At 38.8% G+C, this 27,179-nt stretch overlaps 1 protein-coding gene across 2 annotated transcripts in view; it reads right to left on the bottom strand.

The window, feature by feature from the left end:
• Positions 1-3,032: 3,032 nt before the first annotated feature.
• DPYS (dihydropyrimidinase) overlaps positions 3,033-27,179 on the bottom strand; it is a 30,178-nt gene continuing 6,031 nt past the window's right edge. The window contains exons 4-10 of one of the 2 annotated variants that reach the window (XM_058833192.1): positions 26,954-27,143; positions 20,265-20,421; positions 19,151-19,292; positions 17,138-17,280; positions 7,600-7,807; positions 6,013-6,118; positions 3,033-4,169 (exon numbers count right to left, since the gene is read on the bottom strand). In XM_058833192.1, coding sequence (XP_058689175.1) covers positions 6,044-6,118; positions 7,600-7,807; positions 17,138-17,280; positions 19,151-19,292; positions 20,265-20,421; positions 26,954-27,143 — 915 coding nt within the window. In that variant the 3' untranslated portion in view covers positions 3,033-4,169; positions 6,013-6,043. Of the gene's footprint in view, positions 4,170-6,008; positions 6,119-7,599; positions 7,808-17,137; positions 17,281-19,150; positions 19,293-20,264; positions 20,422-26,953; positions 27,144-27,179 lie in introns of those variants that run through there. The other variant, XM_058833194.1, reaches the window with a different exon arrangement.

Below are 27,179 nucleotides of genomic sequence, written 5' to 3' on the forward strand. Positions count from 1 at the left end.
AACTACAGGTTTGGCAGACTCATCTCAATCTGTGGGAAGGTGATGGAACAATTTCCCCTGGTAGCTGCTTCCAAACATAAAAACCAGGTAGTTGACTGGAAGATCACTGAAACACAAGAAATCTTCTTTACTGTGAGGGTGGTCAAACACTGGAATGAGATGCCCAGAGAGGTTACAGAACCTCCATCCTTGGAGATACCCAAAACCCATTAGACATGGCTTCTGAGCACTTATCTCAGTGGTAGGACAGTTCTTACTTACTGGTTTACAGTACCAGACCTATTCCTTCAGCTATACAGATGAAAAGGCAGGCCTGTCACTCTCCATTACACTGAGACATACTTTTCATTCTCTCCAGACCCCATTTTCTTTTTGTTTTCTTCCATTTGTTCCTGTCCTATGAGCAGGGGAAGTCTGGAGTTTGTTTATCCTTAGCTGTCTCCTCTGCAAGTTGTTCAGCTATTTTCTTGGCCTCTCTGTTAACCATAACCCTCAACCACAGGATTCAGTTGTTTGTTTTTTTTTTAAACAAAAAAGTCTACAAGTTACAAAAAAGCACCAACAGTGTTCCACCCACAATTATTTCTGTTCCTCTTCTTGCCTACCCTCTCCTCAGATTTCCTACATTTTATTTTGGCTCTTTTCTTCTGTCATTTATAGTCTTCTTTCCTCTTTTAGTATGTTTTCTTCATCTCCAAAAGATCATTCTTTCTCATCCATTAAAGCATGCAATGCTCTCCTTTCTGCTGAGCACAAGGGAACATAGGTGCAGTTGAAATTAAGGATTTTTATTCATTTGTTGGTGTAATAGAAATTTTTTGTATCTATTAATATCATGTTATTGGGTTTTGTCTCTAAATGCATCTCTAGGGCTTGTCAGAAACATATTCAGCACTAAGAACAAGTCTGAGAAGTTCGAATTTGGCTTTTGACTCAGTCATCCCTGCCCTTCCCTAAGCTCACAGCAGAACTCAACTTCCTTTTTTTAAACGTCCTTCACTAGTGGAGGAGCTGTTTGATTTACTGTGAAAAATCCTCCAATTGGATCAAATCTGGTTTGTAAAATTAATGAAAGGCTGACCGGATTGCTTTGTGAAGGTAATTCAGAGAGACATGCTAGTGCTCCTCACCCTCCTGGAGTGGAATACAAACAAGGACATTTCCTTTAAGCAACCGGGTTTATGGATATCTCCTTATCACCACCCCATACCCCCAAACCTGGCTGGCTCCTAAAGCCAAGCCAAGGTAAAGACTTCTTTCCTCTGTGCTAGTTTTGTTACAGCATTTCATGTGAGCAGCTGGGTGTGCAAGGTCAGAGGATACTGGGTATATAACTGCTGTCATCGTGACCCCTGCTCTGTCAATATTATCACATTGACTCGCCGTTTTCATTGCAGTTTAAATAGCTCAGAGATGCAATTAAAAAATAAATGAATAATCAAAGCTTTTCCTCTAGTTCTGTTTTACATCACAAAAGTGGAGAGTAAGGCTCAAAGGATCACTCTGTACTTGTGATGAAATAAAGCCTGAAAACAGGGTCCACTGTCCACTTTAGGGGTACAGATGTCAAATGTGAGCATGTCTCACGGGTGCTGCTGTGCACGGCAGTGCCTCCCTCCTCGTTTCAGTGCCGATACATCATACCTGCCCTGCCCTCCAGTGGCCCGCCGCAGCCGCAGGATCGCTGCTCTGCAGAGATCCAGCCCCGGAGCTTCAGGCTGGAGAGAGAAGCGCTGCGGGCGTGTTTGCTACAGCCCTGGGTTCACGAGTGCCAGCAATAAACATGTTATTGTTTATTAGTATAATCATATACTGGCTATATGAGGCTTTCTCTGGCAAAAAAGAAGTACTGTGCATGCAGGGATCAGATCTCCCAAATTGCTTTTCTGCTCCTGACTGGAATCCACAGCACCGGGGAGAATGGAGTACTAAAGATCACAAGTTTCTGTCTGGGTGAGGAGAAAGATGAAAATATGGCTAACTGAATTATTTCCTTTCTTTAACAAACTGTTTGAATCTTCAACCTTTCCATACAGGAAAGAGGTGGAAACCAGTAGCATTCCAAGGAGAAGTGCTAAGCAAATAAAGGATTTAGCATTTCTGTGTTTTAGCCTTGACAAAGCAGTTCCTTGGCTTCCCTGCACAGACATTGCTCCAGATAAAAAGGGTTTTAATGCAGCAGTATCACTGCTCAAAGCAATCAGTGACCAACAGATTGAAGGAGGTGTCAAAGCAAGCAAACCTTTTTCTCAGTAGGTGGTGGAGAAGCCTGAGGATTATGGCTAAATGATATAGGATTTAAACACCTGGGAAAACAATTATTGTCTCACTTTCCCACAAAAGGCTCAAGACAACTGTATGGGTTGCAGAAGTCATCTCTAAACCACCTTTCCAACCTGGTGTGTGGCAGCTGTTGTCTTAGCACAACAGTTACAGAACAGACAGAGCAACAATTTAAGGATGTAATGAGCAAGTGATAGCTCAGGGATAAGATTGTGGAACGAATTCAGAAGTGCTCAGAATTCAGTCAGTGCTCCTTCCAGTGCTCCAGGTCATGTTTTTGGCTGGGGTAGAGTTAATTTTCTTCGCAGTGGCCAGTGTGGGGTTATGCTTTGGATTTGTGCTGGAAACAGAATTGATAATTTAAGGATATTTTCATTATCAATGAGCAATGCTTAAACAGCATCAAAGCCTTTTCTGTTTTTCACCCCATCCCATCAGCAAGAGGGCTGGACATGTACAAGGAGATGGGATGGGACACGGCCAGAACAGCTCAGCTGATGCCAGGAACACCCTAGACCATATGCTCATGCTCAGCATGTAAAACTGGGGGAAGAAGCAGGGGGAGCATTCAGAGTGCTTTCCTGGGGATGCCCAAACACCTGCCTGACAATGGGGAGTGAATTTCTTGCTTTGCGTTTGTGCATGGCTCTTACTTTACCTATTAAATTGTCTTTATCCCAGACTAAGAGTTTTCCAATTTTTACTCTTTTATTTCTCTTTCCCATCTAACTGGGGGAGGGGGGAAATTGAGCAAATGTCTGTGTGGTACGTAGCTGCCAGCTGGGTTAAACCATGACACTGTCTTAAATTTTTCCCAGCAACAGCTGCTTGAAAAGAAGAGCTATTACATATGAAAATACAACTTCAAATAACATTCAGGTTCTCCAAATCAAAATTTGTCTAGACACGGTAGCAGAATAAGGCTTCTGAAGTACAACAACCTCTGAAAATGGAAATTAAACAAATAGAGCAAAAGAGATTTTTTAAAATTAGGAATCCTATCCTATAAAAAACAAAGTATTAGTTATATTGGGAAAACCCTCACATTTTCAGTTGAAAAGGTTTTTTGACATTAATGCATTATGGTTTTGCTCTGGTGATTTCACTTTGTAAGCCTTCAGGTGATGGGTGTGTGTCTCTCCATAAAACCAAGGAACAAACTGTTAGTGTAGCTGAATTCACAGGTATGGTTGGCATAGGTTTGCCTAGGATACAACAAAGGAAATAGCTGAACCCACCAAAACAAGCTTGGTGGTGCAGTTGGCAGGGACAAAATATATAAAGTTCTTTAAAGACACTGACATGGAGATGTGACAGCAGCTCCAAAATAGTGAGTGCTCTCCTGAATCAGTGGATTTTTGTACTGACCCCTTCCAGATAGGAAAAATTTAAAAAATAAAATTCAGCATCTTTTCTCAGAATTCTCTGCATTGTCAAGCACGATAGAGATCTTCCTAACACATACAATTAGAGAATTAGGATTCATCTCCTGGGACCCAACAGAGCACGAGTTTAAAAATTGTTCTTAAACACCATTGTTCATTGCTTTTACATTATTGGGTAGCTGATACCTTCTAAAGATAAACATTAAGAAATACCATCCCAAAACTTACATACTTTTAAGAATGTACAGAACTCTTGCCACATTATAATTCCAGGGGTTTTTTTTATTATTACTCTGTTTTCTAAAAAGAATTTTCCAATTCTTACAGAAAAAGTCTTTTCAAGGATAAATTTCAATGACAATTTTATGTAGGAAACCAAGTATAATGCTCAGTGGTTACTGTTGTTTCATGTTGGTTCTTGATAACTTGATTGTGGATTGATTGCTGGACCCAGAAGGAACTGCTGGTGGGGGCAGAAAGGTCATTTTCATTTGCTTTTATCTACAGAGAAGAAAAAGACAATATGATATCTTTCAAAAGAAAATCTCTTCTTTGCAATTTGTCACTCAGAGGTAATAATGGAGAAGCAGTGCTAAGAGCTAGAAAGAATTATTACTGCTCCCTCACTCTACTGAAGCTTTGGCCTTTAGTCCTCTCTATTAGAAAAGCTTTTCCCTTAGGACAGAGGAAAACAAATAGGAGACTACGCTCTGTTGCTGCTACTGATGCCTGGATGAGGTTCACTCTAAGGTAGCTTTAAAGGAATGATACCATGAAATGTGGAAAAGCTAATTTCACCCTCCTACCATAGCAGGTTTGTTCCTGTCCCATATTAATTAGCACTAAGAACAGACTCATTTTATGTGAGGTGCAAACTGGGGCTTTCTGTTCACCTATTGGGAAATCATTTCTCAAACTAGCTGATCTCATTGTTGGTACACATGTGCACCCAAAACATCAGCTTGGATTTTGGCATGCTGCCTGTAACTCACCGTTCCCCCCAGTTGATAGTAATCAACTCCCCTGCTGTAGCAGACAACATTCCAGCTGCAGCTGGCACACAGCAGCAGCATGGCTCAACTGTGCTTGCTGAAGGACTTGCCTAGTTTTTACCTTTTCCTGAAGCATTTCCTCTGCTTGTTAAACAGTTAAAGAGCGAGGTGCTGTCACTAGTCCTTGTCCCCAGCTGCCTCACCCCACTCACATGCTGCACTGCATTGATCTTTGCTTGATTCTTCTCAGAGACTCTTCAACTCACCAAGGCAACAGAAAACTAACCCAGAAGACAAAACTAATTGGTTTCTGCTCACAGAAAGATCTGCCAAGCACCAGGGCATATATGAGGGCTGTCAATAACCAAGTTACACACTGTGAACACTGGAGAGGAGGGAAGGGGAGATGCTGGCTGTTACTCCTGTTAGCAGTGATGAGTTCACACCAGTTCAAACACTGCTGGCACTGGCTGAAGCAACTTTATTTGTGGAATCACAGAATGGCATGGGTTGGAAGGAACCTTAAAGATCATCTAGTTCCATCCCCTCTGCCATGGACAGGGATGCCTTCCATTAGGAAGGCTGCTCAGATCCTCATCCAGCTTGGCCTTGAACACTTCCAGAGATGGGACATCCACAAGTTCTCTGGATAACCCATGCCAGTTCCTTACCAACTTCACAGTAAAGAATTTCTTCCTAATATCTAATCTAAACCTACTCTCTCTTTCACTGTAAAGCCATTCTACCTTGTCCTACTACTCCATGCCCATGTAAAAAAAAATTCCCTCTTGACATCTCTTATAGGCCTCCTTTAAGTACTGAAAGGCTGCTCTAAAGTCTCCCTGGAGCTTTCTTTTTCACAAAGACAGATTTTGTTTTTGCAAAACAAATCTGTCAGCTTAACCCAAACAGCACATTTTTTGGGGGGTTATTGTCTGTAACACAGGGACACTAACAAATTTAGTTTTTTACATCAAGCTGATTTGTTGGTTTTTTTTTTAGTTTTTTCCTGTAAATTTGCAAGTCAAATAGTCATGCTTCGTTTTGTGCTCCTGTTGCTAACTGAACTCAGGTTTTGTGTAGGCCTTCATACCAATGCCTCAGTCTAGCAGCTAAACCTCATCAGTTTCTTTCAACTGAACTTTTAAAATAAGGTTCCAATCAAAATGAGGTTCTCCATGCCTGAGTTGCCACATTTTTTTGTTGTATTTACAGATACCAAGACAACTCAGCTTCTGTGAGGGCTTATTTGAAACAAGCCTATCACCAGATAGACAGCCAGCAACTCTTCTGTTTTCTTGAAGTTTCGGAGAAGCATTAAGTAGTTTTCACAAACCAAAAGAGGAGGTTACCTGCAGCAGCCAAAACTGGGGAATGAGCCTGTTATTTTTGTGTGATGGATGCTCCTGAGACCGTGCCTGTGTATGGTGTCCTCTTGACAGGAACAGGTTGACATACCTGCAATAAAATATTTTAAATCTTTCACTATTTTGTCTTCTCTTGCAATTACTAATTGAATGAAATTGAAATAGAAGTCCTATGATAATCTGTCTTTCTATGAAATGCATCCCAATACTTTCATCTAACTTCTCTCTGGAAAAGATCCCTTGCACTGGGATTAAACTGTTCAGTTCTCAGCTTTCATCAGGAGCTGGGCAGCTAAATCTGTTAAACACTGTAACAATAGAACTCTAAATCCATTTTTTAAAGAAACATGTTCCACCTCATTTCATAGAATCTTCTATTTGTTAGGGTATTCACATTTTCCAGTGATATTTTTAATACATCAGGTAAGAGAGGCAAATAAATATCAATGACACAAAGCAAATTCTGCCTTGTGTGGATATCTATTACTCACTATTCCAGCTGCTGGCTACATGAGGCTGAGCTGGTTGAAAAACCACTTCTGAGGATATGCTACAATTTATATTTGGGTTGAGAGAAAATTCTCAAGCTTTGATGGGAAGTGGAAACCACTATGTTCATGAAAGTTTTTCAGAACTGTGCAATTATCAAATGTCTTATACATTTCAGTTTACATTAGTTTTGATACTGTATTATGTGCAGGAAGGTCACTGCATCCTGTGAAATTGTTGTCTTTGGAGGAAAGTGTCATTCAGCCACTTTTACAGGCTCTTCTCAGTCCATATACAGAATTATCTTGGGGGCATTTTACTGGGCCTTATTTCACATGGATGCTAATCTGATACAGCTTTTAGATCCTGCAGTGAATCCCACTGATTCAGGTGGTGATTTAAAATGTATTTATTCAGTGTTTTTTTGAAAATCCTATTCACAGTAAACTAAAGAGGTAACAGCATCATAAATGCTTGCACGGTAAATATGCACTGAAAATCTAATCCTTATATATTTGAAATATTTCTATTTCAAAAACAGAAGAGAACAAAAGCTTGAACAGAGCTATCTTGCTTGACCCAGCAGTGCCCTTTTCACATGTTCTGTTTTTAACACATTCTTGCTGGAACACAATAAAAAATGTTCAGCATCTGCAGGGTTTAGCTCAAAGTATCTGATCCATTAAAGAATTATAAAATTTTTTATTTCTTCCTTGGTGCAAGATTTCTTCCTGATATGAAATTTAAGCCCTGTGATTTTTGTTGAAATCAGTGATGAAATGTCAGATTATTCAGAAGCAAAACTTTGTCCACTTTTACTGCAATTAGGACATGTTTCTTTTTAAAAGTACTGAGGCTTGGTTCATGAGCTGTACAGACTACTGTAAGAGCAGAAACTAATCTATAATATTTTTCTGTAAGATAAAGAGCAATAGAAATTGAGTCCTTCATTTCATTTCTTCCCACCTTGGCATATTTTGATTAGTAAGGAAAATTACCATTGAATCCCCAAACTTCTCTTCCCAAGAGCTAGTTATCCTCATGTTGTACAAGGCATTACAGAGATTTATTAGTTTAATTAACCTGTTCCCGCTGCCTGACTCGTTTGTAGACATATGGAGGGAATGGTGGACGGGAGACATATTTGCCTTCTCCTGCTGTGACATTGAAAACTCCACCTTCATAAACCACTTTGCCTCTTGAAACTGTCACAACTGGAACTCCATGGCAGACCATTCCTTCAAATATATTGAAGTTATTTGCCTGGTGATGTGTCTTTGCAGATATTGTCCTGTGTTTACAAAACAACACACAAAATTACTATGATCCTTGCATTTTACTTCATTATAAAATTTTGATAAACTGATACAGGAAGAAAATTTAGCAACATTATATAACTATGACATTGTATACAGTAGATCATAGAGCAGCTGTAAAAATAGGATAGCGCAATAACATTTCATTGAACAGTAATTGCATTTCAAAAGAATGAAGAGGGAGTCAAAAGGACAGAACTCAGCAGCCTTTAAATGCAAAATTTTCCACTACAAAAGAGATTAGAGGAAAAAAAAAAATCAGGTTGTAATATTTTCTTTGGATAACATGATTTCATTTTGCCTTGTCAAGCAAATATCTATGCACAATTCAATCAGAAAAGGTCTGACCTTTTAGCTGGAATGACTTGCAATTTCAAGTTTGAAAAGCATGGCTGCAATGTTTCAAAGACTGAGTCTCACAAATAACACAAAGACCATTTCACTGGAAAGTCAGTAGATGGTAATGATTTTTGGTAATGCTTAATGTGAGCTGCATTGATTCAGTGACTGACAGCCCAAATATCTCAGTACTGCTAAGTAATAATGACATCACTCTTCTACATACCTTTCCTCCAAGGGTATTAAGTAAATTATAATTTCAGACTTTAACAGTCTGATGGTCATCATTTGAATGATGTTCTTTTTAATGCTTTTTGTATATATAGACCTCTTCCTATATGATTTCCATTTTTCTAGACAATTTTTCCAACCCTAACTGGCTACTTTAAAGGCAGAGCCAGTGCTAGAGCTGACATTACTATCTGGAAGCCCAGGCTGTGTATACTTTCTTTATTGTCTATTTTCCCTGTCAAGCTCCTTACTATGTACTGTAACTACAGTGGTCAAAAGACTTTGAATTTCAGTTAATTATTTTATTAACTTCTTGTATCCAAGCTACAGATTATATATATTATTTAGAGAGCTTACATTTTTTGGTCATTTATAGTTTCTTAAAAGGAAAAAGCTTCATGTTTTTGGTTACCAGTAGGTTTTTTCCCCACTATGGGTGCTCACACAATCAAAACTCTATCATGTACATACTATAATCCATATACATGTATTCATATTATTCCAGAGACTACATCTTTTTGCAAATGAATTATCAAAGTCAAAAGCAATATAAAATATTAATAGATTAAAATATTGATCTATTTAGAGAAGATTTTTTTTAAACTTTAGTCAATATCCTTATCAAAATGATAAACCCACAAAAAATCAGTATCTTCCTTGAAGTACAGCCATTTTCAAAAATAATCATATTAAATATTCAAAATGATTGCTTATAAAGAGGAAAAAAGAATTCATGGAAGGATACTTAGTTTTTCCTTCATATCATTCTGTTGAACTAAGAGTAATTGATTCTGCTAAGGGCTACATTTAAATCTTGGTGGTAACTGACATTTCAAAGGCTATATATATGTAAATACCACCTATGACCAGTCTACCCATAGGAATAAAAACTTTGACTTATGCAACACACCTTGGACAGAAAACTTGTGTATGACTGCTCACCAATATCAGCATCACCTTGTAGGTTCACACTGGGAAAAATCAAACCTCTCTTGTTTTCACTGGTCCTATTGAATGCTATCAAACAAATGCAACAATGACTGTTAGAACAGCCCTATTAGGAGTTTGTGAACATAGTCCTCTAGCTTATTGCATTACCCTTATGAGTCCAATTACTAGAACAGTAAGAACAACTGTAATATAATAATCTTTAGGATTCTCTGCATATAAATCCTACCTACTTGCACAGTAGCACAGGGACATGAAAAGAAAAATGGAGAAGATAATTTGAGGAAACACAGGAAAATTAAGCAAGATCCTTCATCAACATGTGAGCTGTTTAAATGAACAGGATCACTAGAGGTAACCATGCCTCAGAGGTAAGTATGTCCTTCATTTAAAGATACAGAATGAATGGAAGTTGGCACATTCAAAAATAATATCCATTTGTACAGCTAAACCTTGCAACAGGACAAAACACATTTCCAGAGATTGCCTCAACAACAAACCTCAAGAGAATTCATTTATAACTCTTCTGTTGAAACAAGCTGTAGATCATGCTGCCCTTTCTGAAGGTGAAGTGCATTTTCCCTGATGGAAATCACCAAAATTTGCCTGTGATTTAACCCTTTGACATTACCAATGTCAGTAAAAGTTTCAGATAGCTAGCAAGCAAGCAAACAAACAGAACTAGATGGTATTTTTGGGTCTGAAGCTCCCAATTCAGCAACTTTATGCAACAGACTATTTACAGCTGTATCACCAATTTCAGTGGCAGTCATCTTAGCAAAGTTCTGATGTTTGCTCTCAGCTATTTGGTAAAAACAGTTGCAACATACTAATAATCCAAGAAATAAAGACTGCCACCACAGTAGGGTACAACTTAACAGCCATCTCCAGCATCCTAAGTGATACCTTACACAAGAGATTACTTACATGAGAACAGATTCTGAGTCCAGGTTCAAAAATTTGCATTGTATTTTTAAAATACAATTTGGAAAAATTCTCTAATTCTGGTTATAAATTATAGTGGCTCTTGTTTCAAACAACAATAGAGACTGAGATCAGAACAATTACTTCAACATTTAAAAAAACATTCTCCTCTACAAAGAGATGTCCAAAGACATCAGGTGCCTATATTGTTCTTACTCACATCAGTGTTTCCAGCTCGCTTCAGCTGCTTTGGATACACCTGGCTTGCAAAGTGATTTGAAGCCATTAATATACACATTGCCATTCCTCTAGTACCAAAGAGGAAGACGTGCTTCTGAAATTGTCTTTTTTCACCACAATACTCTGTCCAACTAATGTAGAGTCAAAGAGCAACTGACAGATTTGCTCTGTGCGAGGATTCAGTGACAAGGAGTACTGTATTTATTTATGCTCTACATGAGAAAGGACTTTACAGGCGCTCCTAGAGTATTGTAACTAAGTAAACTACAGACTGCAGCTTGAAACTTGGAAAGAGCAGCAGCTTAGACTAATGCAGCAAGACATAGGGTGAAATTCACAGGTAGTCAGCTCAAGTTATGACCTAAAACTGTTAAGGAGTTAGAGGCAGCAGTTTTCATCTCAACAAACATGTCTATGCTTCACCCAGAGATTGAAACAGTAAACAGTGAGTTACGGCTGGGCAGGAGGGGGACATGGATGAAGGGAAACCATTAGACATTAGAGTGATCTTACACCTTTTGTAATGCATAGGACATGAAGCTACATCAGCTCTAGAACCAAAACTTTGACTACAATAACGATTGTCCCTTTAATTTTTAAGGTTACATAAGCAAGCAAATGAAGAATTTAATTACATTCAATAGAAATAGCAACATACCTCAGTCAGATTTATTTAAAAATTTCAGATACAGGAATATGAAGGAGCACTGTAGATGACAGCACTTAAACAAGAATAGCTGTTCAATGTCTCAGTTAAGGGAGGGCACCTATTCTACAATTAATTAATTACCTAATTTAAAACTTAGTAATAAAGTCTGTAATTGAAAACAGCTGCTTTGTTGACAGCTACCATAGAAAACCACCTTATATAGGAAAGAGCAGTTGAGCTGTAAGAAACTTCTCTCAGTGCTTATATTGCAGTATCTCAGAGCTTTTCAGCTTTACTCAGGACAGTATCAGCCTGCAAGAGTTGCCTCTTCCCATCATTTTCAGATGCCTTTGAACTCTGTAACCTGCTTTTCTAAAATCTAGAAGAAATAAATCTTTCACCTTCAGTGTTTTCTGAGTCACCACTCATTTATAATGATAATTAAGAGCTTTTTTAAAAGGAAAAGCAAATAACAGGGAAAAGAAAATAGATGAAAAATACAAAAGTCTTAAAATCTGTGTGTGAAAATGCTAGCTATAAGCTTATAATGTGGGTTAAAAATCTCATGGCCTACTTTATATTAAGGAACTGCAATAACTGCATATGCAAACATATGCAGGCAACAATTTGTAAAGTTATGTTCCTAGTCTCTTAAAAACATCTTCAATAAGCATTACTTTTGAGTAGTTATATGAATTGAGAAGATTTGTAGATAAAAACAGATGCAAGAAGTTAATGTTTGGGAACTTCACATCAAAGTGACTTATCTGAAGAAACGGGATCTTTATTTCATGCAATCATATCTCCTAAAACTCATAATTTTAAGGGGGGGGGGGGTACAGATTGACAGCAAAATAATGGTTTTATTATGGTAAGTAGCTCATTTGTCAACAATCTCATCTAGTCTGGTCCTACTAATTGTTCCAAGCTGATACAGGATGGAAGTGAACACTTGTGAAAAACTGTGGGCTGGAGAGAAATGGTAACGAGAAATTAGCTTGCAGAAAAACATGCAAAAAGAGATTAACACAAATTAGTCTATTCAATGACTGTAGAAGATCTTGAAGTGTTTACAAGGGAAGAAAAGTCAAAATTATGTAAGGGGAAGATTAAGAATGATTTAATTTTTTGGGTAACATTTCTGAGATTCACTTCTCTAAAGAGACCAAGTGACATTTTGGAGACAGAAAGTTACTAGGGAAATGTACATCATGCACTCTCAGAGAGGCTTATCTTGTTACAGTTCACAGAACCAGTGTTGCTGAGGTTGGAAAGCATCTCTGGAGATCTATTCCTCTGTTCTGATCAGTCAAAGGAGGCTTCTCAGGGCCATGTTAAATCGGATTTTAAGTGCCTCCAAAGAGGGAGATCCACAGTCCCTAGGGGCAACCTGTGCCAGTGTTTGGTCACCATCACAGAAAAAAAAAAAAATATTTATCATGTTAAAATGAAATTTGCTATATTTTAATTTGTGCCTATTGTTTCCTTCTCCCCATTTTCTTAATTTGAAATAAGACATCTTTGGCAGGATTCTGGTGAATTAGTGTACATTTATGCAGGCACACCATTTTCACTTGTGCAAAAGAACATGGGGCTGCTGAAAATGCCGGAACATACTTGTCTTATGCATAGATATTTGTACACCACATTATTTCATTTTGTCTCATTGTGACTAGATGCAGTCATCCATATATTCAGTATTCAAAATTATGCTCATTCATCAAAAGAGTAAGACAGTTGCAGCATTATTTATTCTAATCCTCTGCTAACATCTTTGTTTCTTCCTCTCTTATGTTACTAAATATTACAGGCAGTTACTTGGCAGAGTGCTTAAATGTTGTAACGTCCCCAGTTAAGCCTCTAAAGCTGCAGACTTGACTGCAAATGAGAGAGACATAGGCTGCAGATTTTGGTTCTAACAAATGCAAAAGATTTAGCCATGAACATATCTACATGCAAGCAAAGGCATTGAGGGAACATAGGCCAGCAGACAGGGGAACTCTGACATTTTGCTGATTCACATCCAGTCACTGTTTCCCTTAAAATGCAAAAATACTAGAAACAAACTAGAAAACGCATCTTCCTCTGTCACATCAGGCAGGTAGATTACAGAGTGCCCTGTCCTTTTCCTCCCTCCTGTCCTCACCTCAGGCTTCCCACTTTTCCTGCTGCTCAGGGGCCCCACTCTGTGCTGGGGCTGGCACTGGTACTACTGCCCTGCTCAGGGCTTGAGCCCAGCTCCACCAGCACATGTGGGGCGCTCCAGCAAAGCCCAGAGAGTAGGGTGCTACCTGCAGAGCCAGCTCTGCCTTTGCAGTCAGAAGTATCTAACTTCTCAGCTATATTTAATGAGGGAAAAACCCTGGGGAGTGTGGCTTCCCAATTTGCATGTTGTTATAATGAAGTGGCTGGACTTAGAAAGTTAAACTCGATTTGAGACAGGTTTCTTATCCTTATGGGTGTTTGATCTTGTCTTTGGGACCTGATCCAGAGTTTACTTGCAAGGCTCCAACAGGCTACAGTGAATTAATTGAGCCCTAATACCTGCTGGATGGGATGGGAGCTGGATGTCTCTTTATGAGATCTTTAGGTCCTTCTGCCTTTACTTTACAAGGGATGCTCAGCTCTTTTCACTGCCTGAATTGGGTATTGCAATATTTAGATTCCTTGCTGAGCATTTCTGAAACAAACCCTAGAGATTTTACACTCTTGCTTGCTTTCAAATAGCTAAAGGCATCACTTATAGAGGACACTGACTTGCTGACAGGTGAAATTCCCTTTCCCTTACTTATTCTGCTCTCTCCTCCTGAAAAAGTCTTTACAATTGCTTTTATTTCACAGACTTGGGGCTTTTGTATTATTTGTGTGCAGCTGAAAGAAGCCAGTGAACAGTCTTGATCAAAGCACAGATTAAAATAAGATGGTACAGTGAGTACACATTTGCTGCCTACATGCATTTTCCCAAGGAGTTTTCACACAACAATCCTGCTTGCACAGACTGTACTTGGGATGCTGAGGGTGTTGAGGTCTGCAATATGGTATTTGGTAGCACGTGGCTTGCAAGAAACCAACAGATCCCTTTTGTATTTTTGTGGCCTTTAATGAATGGAATAAGTGTAAGGAAGTTAACGAAAAGACCTTCTTTGGCAGGACTCACGACCCATCTTTTGTAATGCAGTTTCTAACCAATTTATACATTTAATGTTTCTTCCAAATAATGCTTGCTGTCATGCAGACCTGTTAAAACCAATATTCAGATGCTTCAAACACAGTAGCAAATCTGGTAATTTTTGATATAATGTTTTCTGCAGAAATTATCAGAAAATGCTACAGAAATAGGCCAGTCAATGAAACTGATACTTAAAAGGAAAGCCTCAGCTAGAGCAGCAGAGTGCTGGAAGCAGAACCTTAAATTGCAATTGCTCGCAGCTTGCAGAGCCATCACGTTGAATTCACTAGGGTTTTGTAACCTAGAAAGAGAAAATCCTGAATGCTCAGATAGCACCCAACGCATTGTTGTGCAATGATGTGGGCAGGGAAATGCAGCTCATTTTGTAGGGATACAAGTTTTTGTACTACAGTGCTGCACTACCTTTCTAAATGACTCTAGAATCTTCTGTATAGGCTTCCTCTGACAGATTGTGATAAGATCAGTTCCTCACAGCATTACTTCAGCAATTGTCTAACTCATTAGGCTGGTATCAATCAGAATTTCAAGATTACTGCAAAAAAAACTCAAACCAGAACTGAAGAATTGCATTTCCCTCTTGCGAGACTTATGGTTGCAAACAAGAAAAAAAGTCATGTACAAAAGAGGAAGAGCTTAGCAAGAAACAGGAACAAGCCTATTGTGAAAATTAAAATCACTCCCCATAATCAACAAAGCACACGAGGCTGTGCCTTGTGTAACATCTTAAATGGCTGAAATCCGTTAGCTAGATCCCTTTTTTCTGCTGGGCTGTTTATGCCCTCTTCAGGATTTGTAGTGAAATTAATAGGCAAGTTCCAGTGAGATTTTTTTATACTTTTTCATATTGTTCACAAAATTGTAACTGCAGACAAACTGTTCCCAGCAAACCCAAATGGATAAACAATGGGAACAGTACCAGATCAGGAAGAAAATATTGGCTGAACTTCAAATAAGCTTGCTCAGTAAGAAGATACAGTTTAAATGTTTAAAAAATGCTTAAAGAAAAACTGCACCTTCACAGCTGCAGTGGGTGAAAAGGCAATTAGAGCACTCAGGAGAGAGTGAAGGGATGCAGAAGGAATGTTTGAGAGGCAAAAAGATAAATGATTACAGGAGCTGACAAAGCACCTTGAGAACATTGTCAGAAGCCTGTTATTCTTCTAGATTCATTTGTCCCCAGGCAGAGCAGAAGAGAGTTCAGAAAACAATCCTTCAGGGTTTTTTTTTAAATCAGAGTTCATAGCTTCACTGTCCTGAAACAGCTCAGTGCTGGTATCTCAAAATATGCTTGCTCAACATCCCAGAAGGCATAAAGCACATGAAAATCTCCCTGACCCAGCACTGGGCAGGCTTCTATATTTATTTGGATTGTTGACACTCCTGAAACTTCTTTTGCTGGTGCTGTCAGTTTTTTTGTGGGACTTCTGAATAGGAACCTCCATATCCTCAAATGTTGTAGCTTAAAACACAGAAGACTTCACACTTTTGCATCTTTGTGGTACTCACTAATATACTGAAATGAGTGAGAATTACATATCAAAAATCAAAAAACCAGAAGATTGGTCAAAATACTTTTGTTGGCGTAAGGTAAATCTAGGATTGGGCAGAGTGGGTATAGCACATTATCTATTTGGCTACTGAAATCAGACATGTCCAGTTACGTTTCAGAACTTTCCTATACCATGAGCTGAGTATTCAACTTTTTTCTTTTCAAAAATCAAAGGCTGGAAGCAGAGTTGTATGGTCACACTGCTCACTAGAGCTGAGTCCATGAAGAAAACTGTCAGCCCAGGGCACTTCCTGACCTGCTGCTGCTGCTGTGTGCACGGGAGGTCAGAGGTTGGCTTGCCTGTTAAAGTTCCTGCAGACTTAAGTTACCTGCAGAGCACTGGAACAGTGGAGATGCACTCACAGAGCTCACAGTAGGCATCTCAGCTCAGAGACCACTCCCCAGCTGATCTGGCTCTGTGGCAGACAGCTCCCAGACCATTTCCAGGCAGTTTGAACAAGACCAGGATGGGCACAAGAGCCAGAGCAAGACTCAAGACATAATTCCTTATAGAGTCCTGATTCTGGAGTTGGCTGATGGTGTGAATACACCTGAGGACAGGAATCAGCTGTAATGCACAGTACTCTGCGTGAGTTGAGGCTCCTAGAAAGGCATTTCATGCCTAAATAGACCCAAATAAATGTACCATGGTATCAAGTCATGCAGGGTGAGACACCAGGACACTGTTTGTGCATCTGTCGGTGCAAAAAACTCTATTCTAGCAGAATTACTGTGCACACAATCAGAAAATCTTTACATATAAGCATAAATGGGTTGAGCTTCAGAAGTTCAATCCACCTTGAACATGTTTGAAGTGGCTCTTAGTTCAAAACACAAGTGTGTAATGGGTCATGCTGCAACAGGCTCTTTTCCCTGCCCTTTGCAGTGGAGGAATTCAGACATACTCCAGCACTAAAAAGAGTTGCTCTAAAATCCCAAAGGAGTTATTTTTACTCTTAGGATACCAAGCCCTGGTTGCATAATGTACAGACTTTTTAATTTTTGCACTTAGTCAGCAATCAGAGAGAATGCTTTTTAATCCACCTAGAGATCAAAGAGCTCTCCTTACACATGCTATTGTGGGAGACAAAACCCTTTAATTAATTCACATGAGGTGCTATTTAAAACTACCAAAACCTCACCCAAAGGCTTATTGTTGTACAATGGCTTTGTGATGTTTTTTCCCTGCAGGAAGGCTGGATGGGGGGTGGGGGGGAATAACTTCTCGTACATACCTTGTAGCTTTAGGATCCCAAATTACAATGTCAGCATCAGAGCCCACTGCAATTCTGCCCTTCTTTGGGTAAAGGTTAAAGATTTTTGCTGCATTTGTGCTGGTAACAGCTACAAATCTGTTTTCATCCATTTTTCCACTGTGCTGCAAAAGAGTACACAAAAGCAAACTCATTACTTTTTTAAACAAGGAATGAAAAATTGCTCTTCTGGTTGAAAAATTAGGATGAGTGACATCACATCAATTTTTTAAAAACATCATACTGAACATTTCAGGAGTAAAATTAACTATTTGTCTCGGATGCCCATAATGCAATGTACTTGCACTAAATACAATTATTTTATCTTACTTTATCCTACAGCAAAGAGGAAAAAAAGACAACTTTAAACCAAACACTCTGTGGATTCAGCCATGAGTCTACTGAAATAAAATTTTTTAGCTGTCTTTAAATCTGTGGTCCTGTTCAGAAATTTCCTCAGGAAACGGAACTGCTCTCGAGTATCCTGGGTCTGGAAAATGGTGACAGAGTATTAAGGGGAGCCCAGAAAGTGATAACAAGGCAAGGTACAATGTGTAATATCGGAAAACTGATTTGCAAATTTCTTTAGCAGTGACACGGAGTATAGCAGTGATCAGTAAATGCTGCAATCAAGTAGTATAAGAAACAGATCTGCTGATGCGACATTTCAGCAAAATAGCAAATAACAGTGGATATACATGTGTCTTTGGACATCTTGGGGATGCTGTGCAACTAATTTAATCCAGCTTCTGTGACCGTTGTTTGCTTGGAAAGCCACCTACACTAGCAATAGTATTGTGCACAGGTCAGTCTAGGAATCAGAATGTCATAAAAACATGTTTATAGTGGCCTGTGAGCAGTCATCTGAGATGAAAAGTGTAATGAAAATGGTGAACACTGCTCTTCTAAGTAATGATGTGTGGGAAGGGAGGAAAGGTGTTCAGACAAACTCACACAGCTGTGTAATGTTTTACAAGTGAAAAATATTATCAGTTGAAGAAATTTTAAAAAATTATCATGCCCAACAGGATGCACTGTTCAAAAGCAGCGCTGATGAACACATTCATGTCTCAGTTTTATACGAACCACAAGCTAGATTTCTCTTTACCCCATAAGAAATCTCAGGTGAGCTGTGCCACAGGTGAGTGTAGACACAAGTGTGTGTGTTTTGTACATCCCAACTGGAGCTGAATCCCAAATATAGATAAACAAGGGACATCATGAACCACATTCTTAACAAGTGTGTGAGGTAGGTAATTATACTGTGACAAATGAATATGCTTCACAGTGCATTATCAACATAACTTCACTACTGCAAGAGAACTTAAATAGACCTAGAGCTTCCAGAATGTAACAGTTTTGCATTAGCCAGAGCAATCATAAGACCTAGTATGCAGCAGACTCCTCGAGAGATTTCCTTAGCTCCCTCCACAGCAGACATTATCTGAGAAGCACTGACCATTCTTGTGTTGGCACTGAGAATCTGAAGTCAATGGAACTTGAAGGTGCTCATTTTGTCTTGTCACATGACTGAACCACACATTAGAGAAGCATGTTTTAAAACATAAATTAGAAGTTGATAGGCATACCACTGTGTAAACTCCTCCAATGGCTGAGTTTGAGAGAGATCAAAGAGGAAAAAATACACAACTGATAGAGTTGAAGCTGTGGGCATCTTTTTCCTTTTATTTTCATTTCACGAGCTGAAAAAAGTGCTTCAAGGAAATATACTTGCAGTACCACTGAAACAACATCAATCCCTTACTGCTAAACAATAGAAATGATTCTTCAGTGAAATATTTCAAACATCAAGTATCTTCTTCCATCTTCCAGGAGCATAAAGGGAGAGCTAATAAGGACTGTTATAGTTTTCAGTCAAATTACTTATCCTATGATAAACACACTTGATAAAACTGAAGAGTTAATACCTGCTGAGAGATTATGTTTTGTTGGAGAAATCAAAACCTCTATGTTTGGACAACTTCATATACTTACAACGCCTTTTTCCCATATGACTGACATCCTATCCTCCACACCATTCACTCCATTAGGGATTTTTGTGAAGTCATCTTTGCCCAGAGCTTTCTGGCATATGTCAAAGGTGCAACTGTCAGTCCCTGTCACAGATAGGTCACCACTGCAGAGAAACAAAGTTCATTATGAATCAGAGCATGAACCAGATAGTACCACAGAGGAAAACCTGTTGTAAGGCTGGGTAGATCAACACATCCATCCTTCAAGACAAAAACTGATATGCCCTTCCGGCCTGCCTTCAGTCCCACCCTCCAAGACTGGCTCCACAGTAACAGCCAGTTGCCCTAAGAGGCAGTTTCCTCTTCAGAAACCCCTCAGATGAAAACAAGCACCAACATTGACACTTTTGCTCTGGATATGTCAAAGATGTCCCACAAATGGAGGACTGTCCACTTTGCCCAGAGCAAGCAGCTTGGTTTCATCCTCACTTTGGGCAATTTTAGTCTGTGTCACTCCATATGACCTCAGAAATTACTACGGATCTGCACAACACTTAGCCAGTGTTCAGGCACACCTTTACAGGCTCTTTGTGGGGTTAACCTTTATTGGTAATGAAACACCAGCAAACAACATATTGTTAAGTGAAGGTATTTGAAAGATACTTCTTTTTCTACTTTGTTCTGAAGTAGATGTTATGAAGTGGATACCTTATATGTACCTTCAGAAGTTAGCAGGCTTAGTTTTCATGCAGTATTTGAATTTCAAGTGAAAAAGGCAGCTGACAACAAATCCCAGAAAATCCCAGAAAATGACCTCAGCTTTTACACATTTCCCACTGACTTAGAGCCTTACTGTCTTCCTGGTCATGTTACAATTTTTGCTGCAGTATGAACAAGGCAAGACTTACTGAATAAAAACAAATGTGGACAGAAGGCCATAAGAGTTCAGAGAAATTAAATATGAAAACAGAGGGTTTTTTTTTTCATCTGTGATGTCACCTTCCATTTCTCCTTTCTCATGATGTAACATTCTGTACTTAGAAAATTTCCAGAGCATCAGCCTGCTATTATGTACTCCTGACAAAATTTGCTGTGCATTTGTGCATCAGCGGTCACAGGTTTGTTCATCTGCTTACTTGGCCAGTAAGTTCATGAGGAAGCCAGGAGTAGATGGATCTGGCCTCAGTGGGGGTCCCATCACATATGCTGCAGCATGAGCCCAGTCTTTATTCCAGTAGTTGGTGCCATCAGTGCCAAGACTTGCAGCAATAGGCTCCCCATAAACCACCTTTCCTGAAAAATATAAAGCAATCAACATCAAACAACATGAAAATGTATAACTTGTATTTTCTCTGCTGAGGATCTTTTTGGTGGCAATGAATTTAAATTTGAATGAGTTTGTCAAAATAAACACCAACGCATGGAAGGACATAATAAACTAAGTTATAACACAGCATCTTTGTTTTGAATATTCTGCTAGTGATTTTGCAATATATTTCCTCCTAAAAACATTGCTTGGGCAAGTTTTTAAATTAAATTGTTGACAGATATATTATAATGGGTTTTATGCATTGTTTACTAGGAATGTGATTGAGATTTCAAAAGGAATGTAGTCCTCAGTTGCATTAATTATGTTTAAGATTCATATACTTGGTAGCACCTGTTTAGTGCTCTGAAATTACTGACTACATAACAGTGTAAGTAAATATATATAAGTTAATATATACAGCATACAGACTTTGCAAGGTGGTACTTTTAATTGTCAGGCTATAATTATGGCAGGAGACATAAACCAGATAGTATAGGAAGATTTCCCAAACCAAAAATTATAAATAACTTAATTTTAAAAGTTATCTCCCAAATTTTAATCTTTTATCCTTTGGTGCTCATTATCCTATTTTCCTCAGAAGAGGACAGCAACCCAGAATAGCTGTTTGCCTTTGGACAGAGCTAGCATATTTTAACTACTTTTTTCTCCTGGGAAACATGTGTTTGAAACTCATCAAACATTTCAAGTTTGAAACTCACTCCCTGAGCGAGTGGTCCAGACACTTTGCTGTTCTGTAGCTGACAGCTGGTAATGCCTCCAACTGCAGTGGTCACTGAAGAGCCAGAATGAGCTGGGACCTTCCACAACCATTCAGAGGCTGCTTGGTGCTGGTTAAAGGCAGCCTCTCCTGGGTCCCAGCAAGAGCCTTCTCCCTCCCCTGATCCCTACAGACAGCGGGTATTTTGCTTTTTGGATTTCACTCCAGATAGAGTTTTTGTTAGAACCATCACTGTGCTGCCCCAGCAAGGCCACAGCTGGTGATTGCCTGGTGACACAAGACTGTGACCTTTCTCTGACTTTCTGCACATAAGTCACACAGTCATGGTACTGTTGGAATATAAAAAGCAAAGCTTTGCAGATTTCTCTCTGTACATTAGACTGCTACTTCTGTGAGCTACTGGATTGTAACTCCTGAGCTGGCATAGGTAGCTACTGAGGAGCTCAATTATTTTCAAAATACATTTCGCATTGCACTAGTGCCATTCCTGAAATTTTTGGTGCTAGATTTGCAAAAAGGCCTCATACAATTTTATTTCCACATGGTGCCAAGGTCTGCTTTGGTGTCACTGTATTGTACATTTATTCCAAGTACTACCTAGTACAACTAATACAACTTTGTCCACAGCCTAAGGACTCCCTGTTAGCATTACTAATTTCCTACAACCACCTCAGCATGTTCTGACATACTGAATGTGCTTGTTATTGATGCTTTGGCTCTGAGCATTCTAAGTTCTCAGTCTCACTTATCTACATATGTTATAGATTAATACTTGAGCTCAGGGGGAGACCATAATTTTTAGACTTGAAAACATGACTGGCAGTTATTTACAGTTTTTTGCATCTTATTTTCAGAACTCAGAAGCACTGACTATGAGACCATGCATGGAAGTGATATGACCACTCACTGATGAGGAGATTGGAGCAGATTAGTGTTTTCTTAATTCAGAGCTGAATGATGAACCCTAAGAAGAAATGGATAAAAGCAGAAGAATGGATGAAGTTAGGATGAAACCTGATTCACCCAGGTTCAGGGTCTTCCCTAACTCTTGCAGGAACTCTTGCCCTTCCCTGGCCAACTCCAAACAATGTATTTGAGCGTAGGCTGCCACCAATCTAGATGCATATAGAGAAGGTCTGGTATATATAACTAATCTGTCATATTTACCTATTTGTCTTTTGACAGATTTCTCATGATCAAAGCCACCAGAAAGGGGAGGGAGAGGGAAGTGTGGTTTGTGTCTCTCCTACTGCATTTAAACAAGCTAAAGAAGCTTTCATCCAAAGTAAACCTGAGCTATGAATCATTAGGACATAGCTACAAATTACTAAAGTTATTAAAGTTATTATTAAAGTTAAAATTGCAGGAAAAGAATATTTTTAAATAAAGAAAACAAATACTTCATGGAATAATAAGAAAATGAAGAATAATAGAATAGAATAATAAGAAAATAATTTTATCATCATAGTTTTACAACATGAAAATGAAAAAAGAAGTTTCCAAGCTCCCGGTTGGATATGCTGAACTGATTCTAACTCATGTACCATAGCTGATTACAGTATTTCTGCAGTCAGAGTTTGAGCTGACCTGCTCCCTTTGCTTCCATGAGTGTGGAGGAGTAGAAGTCATTCCCTCCAGTGATTTTGAGTCTGAACACTGCAGTTTCAACTGACTACTTCTGGACAGTTCTGCTGAATGTGCAATTTCTTGCATTTCATTTGGGCCACGACTAGCCAGACTGAAGGATACAATAATATCAAGATTCTGCTTTAAACCTAGGAAAAAGGAAATTCTGCGCTGAGGCTCTTTTTGCTCGACTGGCAACAAGGAAATTCTGTATTAAGGTTCTTCTAGCTTTATTGCCTTCTGCCCATAGGCATAAAAGTGAAGTAATGCAGTGATAAATCACGTCTTTCAAATTGTTATGTGTTCCAGCATTCAATAAAACTAAGGAACCACCAAGTGTTCTGCTGTTTGGTCTTCCTGACACCTCTGAGCAGCTGGTAAATAGCTGTGTATATTGTGACCTTTTTATCAGATACCCAAGCTGGCTAACCAGAGCTATTTATAATAGATTATCAAAAAGAAGAGCATTCAATTGCAATTTCTTTTTCCACCTACCAGAACTCAAAAAGAGTTGCAGTACTGAAAAACACCAACTAACATTTATAGATTTGGAAATCTGGTCCATAGGTTCTTATTCTAGTAGAAGTTTTAGAAGCACTTAAGGTCATATGGAGCAAAGATACTCACAAGCTATGCTCTGAAAGGAGCAGAACAGCAAGGCAGGGTTTATTGAATCAGGGATAGCATTGTATCCATTAAGCTATATACAGTCTGGACCTGAGCTGTCCTGCATGAGACAGCTAAAACGTTGCCATTTTTAGTTGCATTCCTGTGCTCAGAATCAGCTTGAGAGTTTGTATTCCCTCAGCAGTGGACATGCCTTTCCTCCCACTAAGAGACATAACCCATGACTGCTGGTAGGAACCAATCTTGTAAGCCTCAGTAAGCGTCTTAGAATCTGGCCAAGGACATATTTTTGTATGCATTTTTTAAACAAGGTGAAACTTTTTTAAAAAATGACTTTTTCAAAAAATTACTTTTTCAGTAAGATTGTGCTCTCCAGGTCTCCAGCAGAAAGTCACAATTTCCTGGCTGTAGCAGCACATTAAATGCAGAAAGGGACACGATCTTTAATCATCACACTGGATGATCTTCAAGGTCCCTTCCAACCCAAACCATTCTGTGATTCTATGGTCTCCAGCTTTAGCTTAGATTTAGCTTAGACTGAAAGCATTTTTTAGGGGGACATAGTATAAATCATGTACCACTAAATCACATTTATTAGCCTTGGTCTCTCCACAAGCATTTCTGGTGGCAGGAATGGGTGACAAGGTGACATTAATTTTCCCCAGTAATTCACAGTAATTTTCCCCAGTAAATTCACATCAGATAATCCTAATAAGGAGAAGGAGCTGCGCTGCCTGACACCAGAGCTCTACAGTCTTGTATTGTATTCTCACTGGAGGAAAAATTTTACACTATAGCAGGAAGAGAATCCCTTTTGTCTTCCCACTTTAGGGAATGAGAGTGTCATGCACACTAATATATAGTTAAATATTCAGCTGCTGAATATTCAGCAGCTGTTACAGATGTAGATGAAAAATATGCTGCTATAATCTGGAGGTTTCCTTCCTTAAGTGGTGTTGCTGGAGATCAGAGCAGACTTAGATGATTAACTCTGGCATGGAAGAGAGAAGGAATGACTCTCACTCAGTTCATTCTCTTAAAGTTTGCTTAATCTAGAATAAGAACTACTGGTTTTTTACAATGTCTATGACTGATTTTAACCTTCCAGGTCTGAGCCATAGCTCACTGAAGACAACAGAATTATGCCTGTTGTCTTGAGCAAGCTCTATTAGGCCTTCAGCCTGTAATATTAGCTCTCATGTAGTACAGCTGAATGAGGGACAAGGAAGAACTGGGTTCTCTGACTTACATTTTTGACTAGGAAAATCACTATCCTGTAGAATTTGAGAAGCAGTGCTTCAATTCTGGTATCTCACTGTCAACCAGGAAATAGATTTCACTCACTGAAGATCCTTTTTTCCCTGTCTGAGGTCAGTGACAGAATTGGAAGGGATATCAATCTTCCTCTGACATGGGCAGGGATGAATATGCACACACACTGTGTATTTCATTCTAAGTGCTTGGAAAGGAACATGAAAAAATTATGAAAAATTTCACAATCGTGAATAGCAAGAAGCTAGCGTCAATACATGGAAAAATAGTCTTGAAAAGATGACTAAACTGTTTTAGAGTGAATATTTCAAATACCTGAGAGGATTCCAGTATTTAAGAGTTTATACAACTTTCACATTAGAGTTGTTTTTAACCTTTCAAAATTGAATCTTTCATAAAAATATTTCAGTTTTATTTATGTCATTATGTCATTCATACAATACTTTGAGAATTTTTTTTCTTTTTTTTTTTGTCTGGAACTCCTTGCTTTTTATTACCACTCTATACTGAAAAATGGAAAATAATTTCTGTTGCTAACCAACAATAGTGAATTTCCAATTACCAAAATTTATACAAATCAATCTTATTAAAAACAACAATTCTTGTAACTATCTTTGTGGTACTCTAGTTATCTCTTGAAATTTCTTAATCAATCTTAGATTTATTTTTGCTAAACAGTATACGTCTAATCAGATCAATTGAATTATGAAGATATGTTATATGTTGCTGTGCACAAAGGCAAGCACTGGTGAATCTGACTGCATCAGCCCAGGAAGCTACAAAATACAATTTGCATCAACGTGCATCAATTGTCCCAATTTTTAATTAGTACATACTGGAAAAACATACATCTATCCTCAGGAATCAAACTGGCACTGCAGACTATTCTTATGACACATGCCTAATCAATGTTTTACAGTATTTACTGTCAGCATAAAATTCTTCACTTGAACAGTGTAATATAAAACACTGTCTTAGCTCTTTTTTGTCCACAGCCAGTTTTTAATCTTTAATCTGGGTATTTCACCTGTTGTCATAGCTTCTTGTAGTTAATGTTCACAGGACACCTGTGAATGTACAAACAAGCCATGGATATAATCCACATTCCTGGCAGCACTGGCATCTAGTGGAGGAATCCAATATAGCACAGAACAAAAAGATGTGCCAATAAAACACATTCTGGTAGATTCTTTTACAAACTTGAATTACTATTAAATCTTACTAGAAGTCATGGTCATACATATTGAGCATATACAGATGCATCTATATTAGCACAATGACATCACACTGCTTTGATGTATCATGACCTCATACTCTACATTTTAATATTAATAATCTATGCCCCCTGTGTAGGCATTATCTAAAGATAAGAAATAGGGAAACAAAGGTCTCTATGAAATTCATATCAAGTCAGGTGAAAACAAGCTGTAAGTGCAAAAGATGTAAAAACATAGTAAAAAAGATGTAAAAGGAAAATGAGGACAGATAATTTTAGGTCCTCCAAATCTTGGGCTTCTATCCTGCTCCTTCCACCTTGATAATGTCTCCTCACAGCGCTGTTGTTCCATGTGCTGCTCTGGATGAGCTTATAGATAAGAAGATAAAATATCCTGAATAACTACACCCTTCAGGCTGCTTCTAGTCTACCTAACAGATGGTCAGGAAAGTCAGGCCCTCTTGGCTGACCAGAATTATTTTTGAATACTGCAGTGCAAACCTGAGCAAGTGAAAACCTGCACTAGTGAAAATCAAGGCTTTCAGAAATTCATCTTCACCATGACTTTTAAGTGCCCAGTGAATAGGAGTCATGGTCACATCATGGCACTGTCTGTAAAAATAAGGTGTGGTCTCTGTTATGGAATTTCTCATCAAGATACCTGGTAAAGTCTTGCAGACAAACTCAAGAAAGGAGAACAGTAGAGTTTTTTTGTCCTGAACTGGTCACATAATTTTTAATGCAATAATGCTGTCCTGGCCATCACTTTGACCTTGGAGGTACAGTACAAAGAGAAAAAAATTTGCTCTGGGGAGAAGGGAAAGTCTCAATTCTGGTTGCTGTTCTTCCACACTGCTCCCCTTGGGCCCAACACCACACACACACACACACAATTTAGACATCCCCCTCCACTAAATTCACCCATGATCTGAGGCTTATGGCGCCCATGAAAAGTAAGACACTAATGCTGTGTTTGGTTTTCCATGACCCTTCCCCCAGTGCCATTGTGCAAGCATAAAAGAATTAGGTCTTTTACCTTCTCTTCGTGCATTACTTATCACCTTTGCTGAAGATTTGCTCATTACATGGACTACATAAAGGGGGCAGTTTACAGCATTTGCTATGGTAATTGCTCTCTGTGTAGCTTCAGCTTCCACTTCTTCAGGACGACAAAGTTCATGACCCTCAGGGCCAGTTATTCCCATTGCCAGCATCTTCTTTGCACCCTGAAGACCACACAAAAGCATCTAAGAGTCAGTTAA

Source organism: Poecile atricapillus, chromosome 2, assembly GCF_030490865.1.
Source record: "Poecile atricapillus isolate bPoeAtr1 chromosome 2, bPoeAtr1.hap1, whole genome shotgun sequence".
Taxonomy (NCBI): Eukaryota; Metazoa; Chordata; class Aves; order Passeriformes; family Paridae; genus Poecile; species Poecile atricapillus.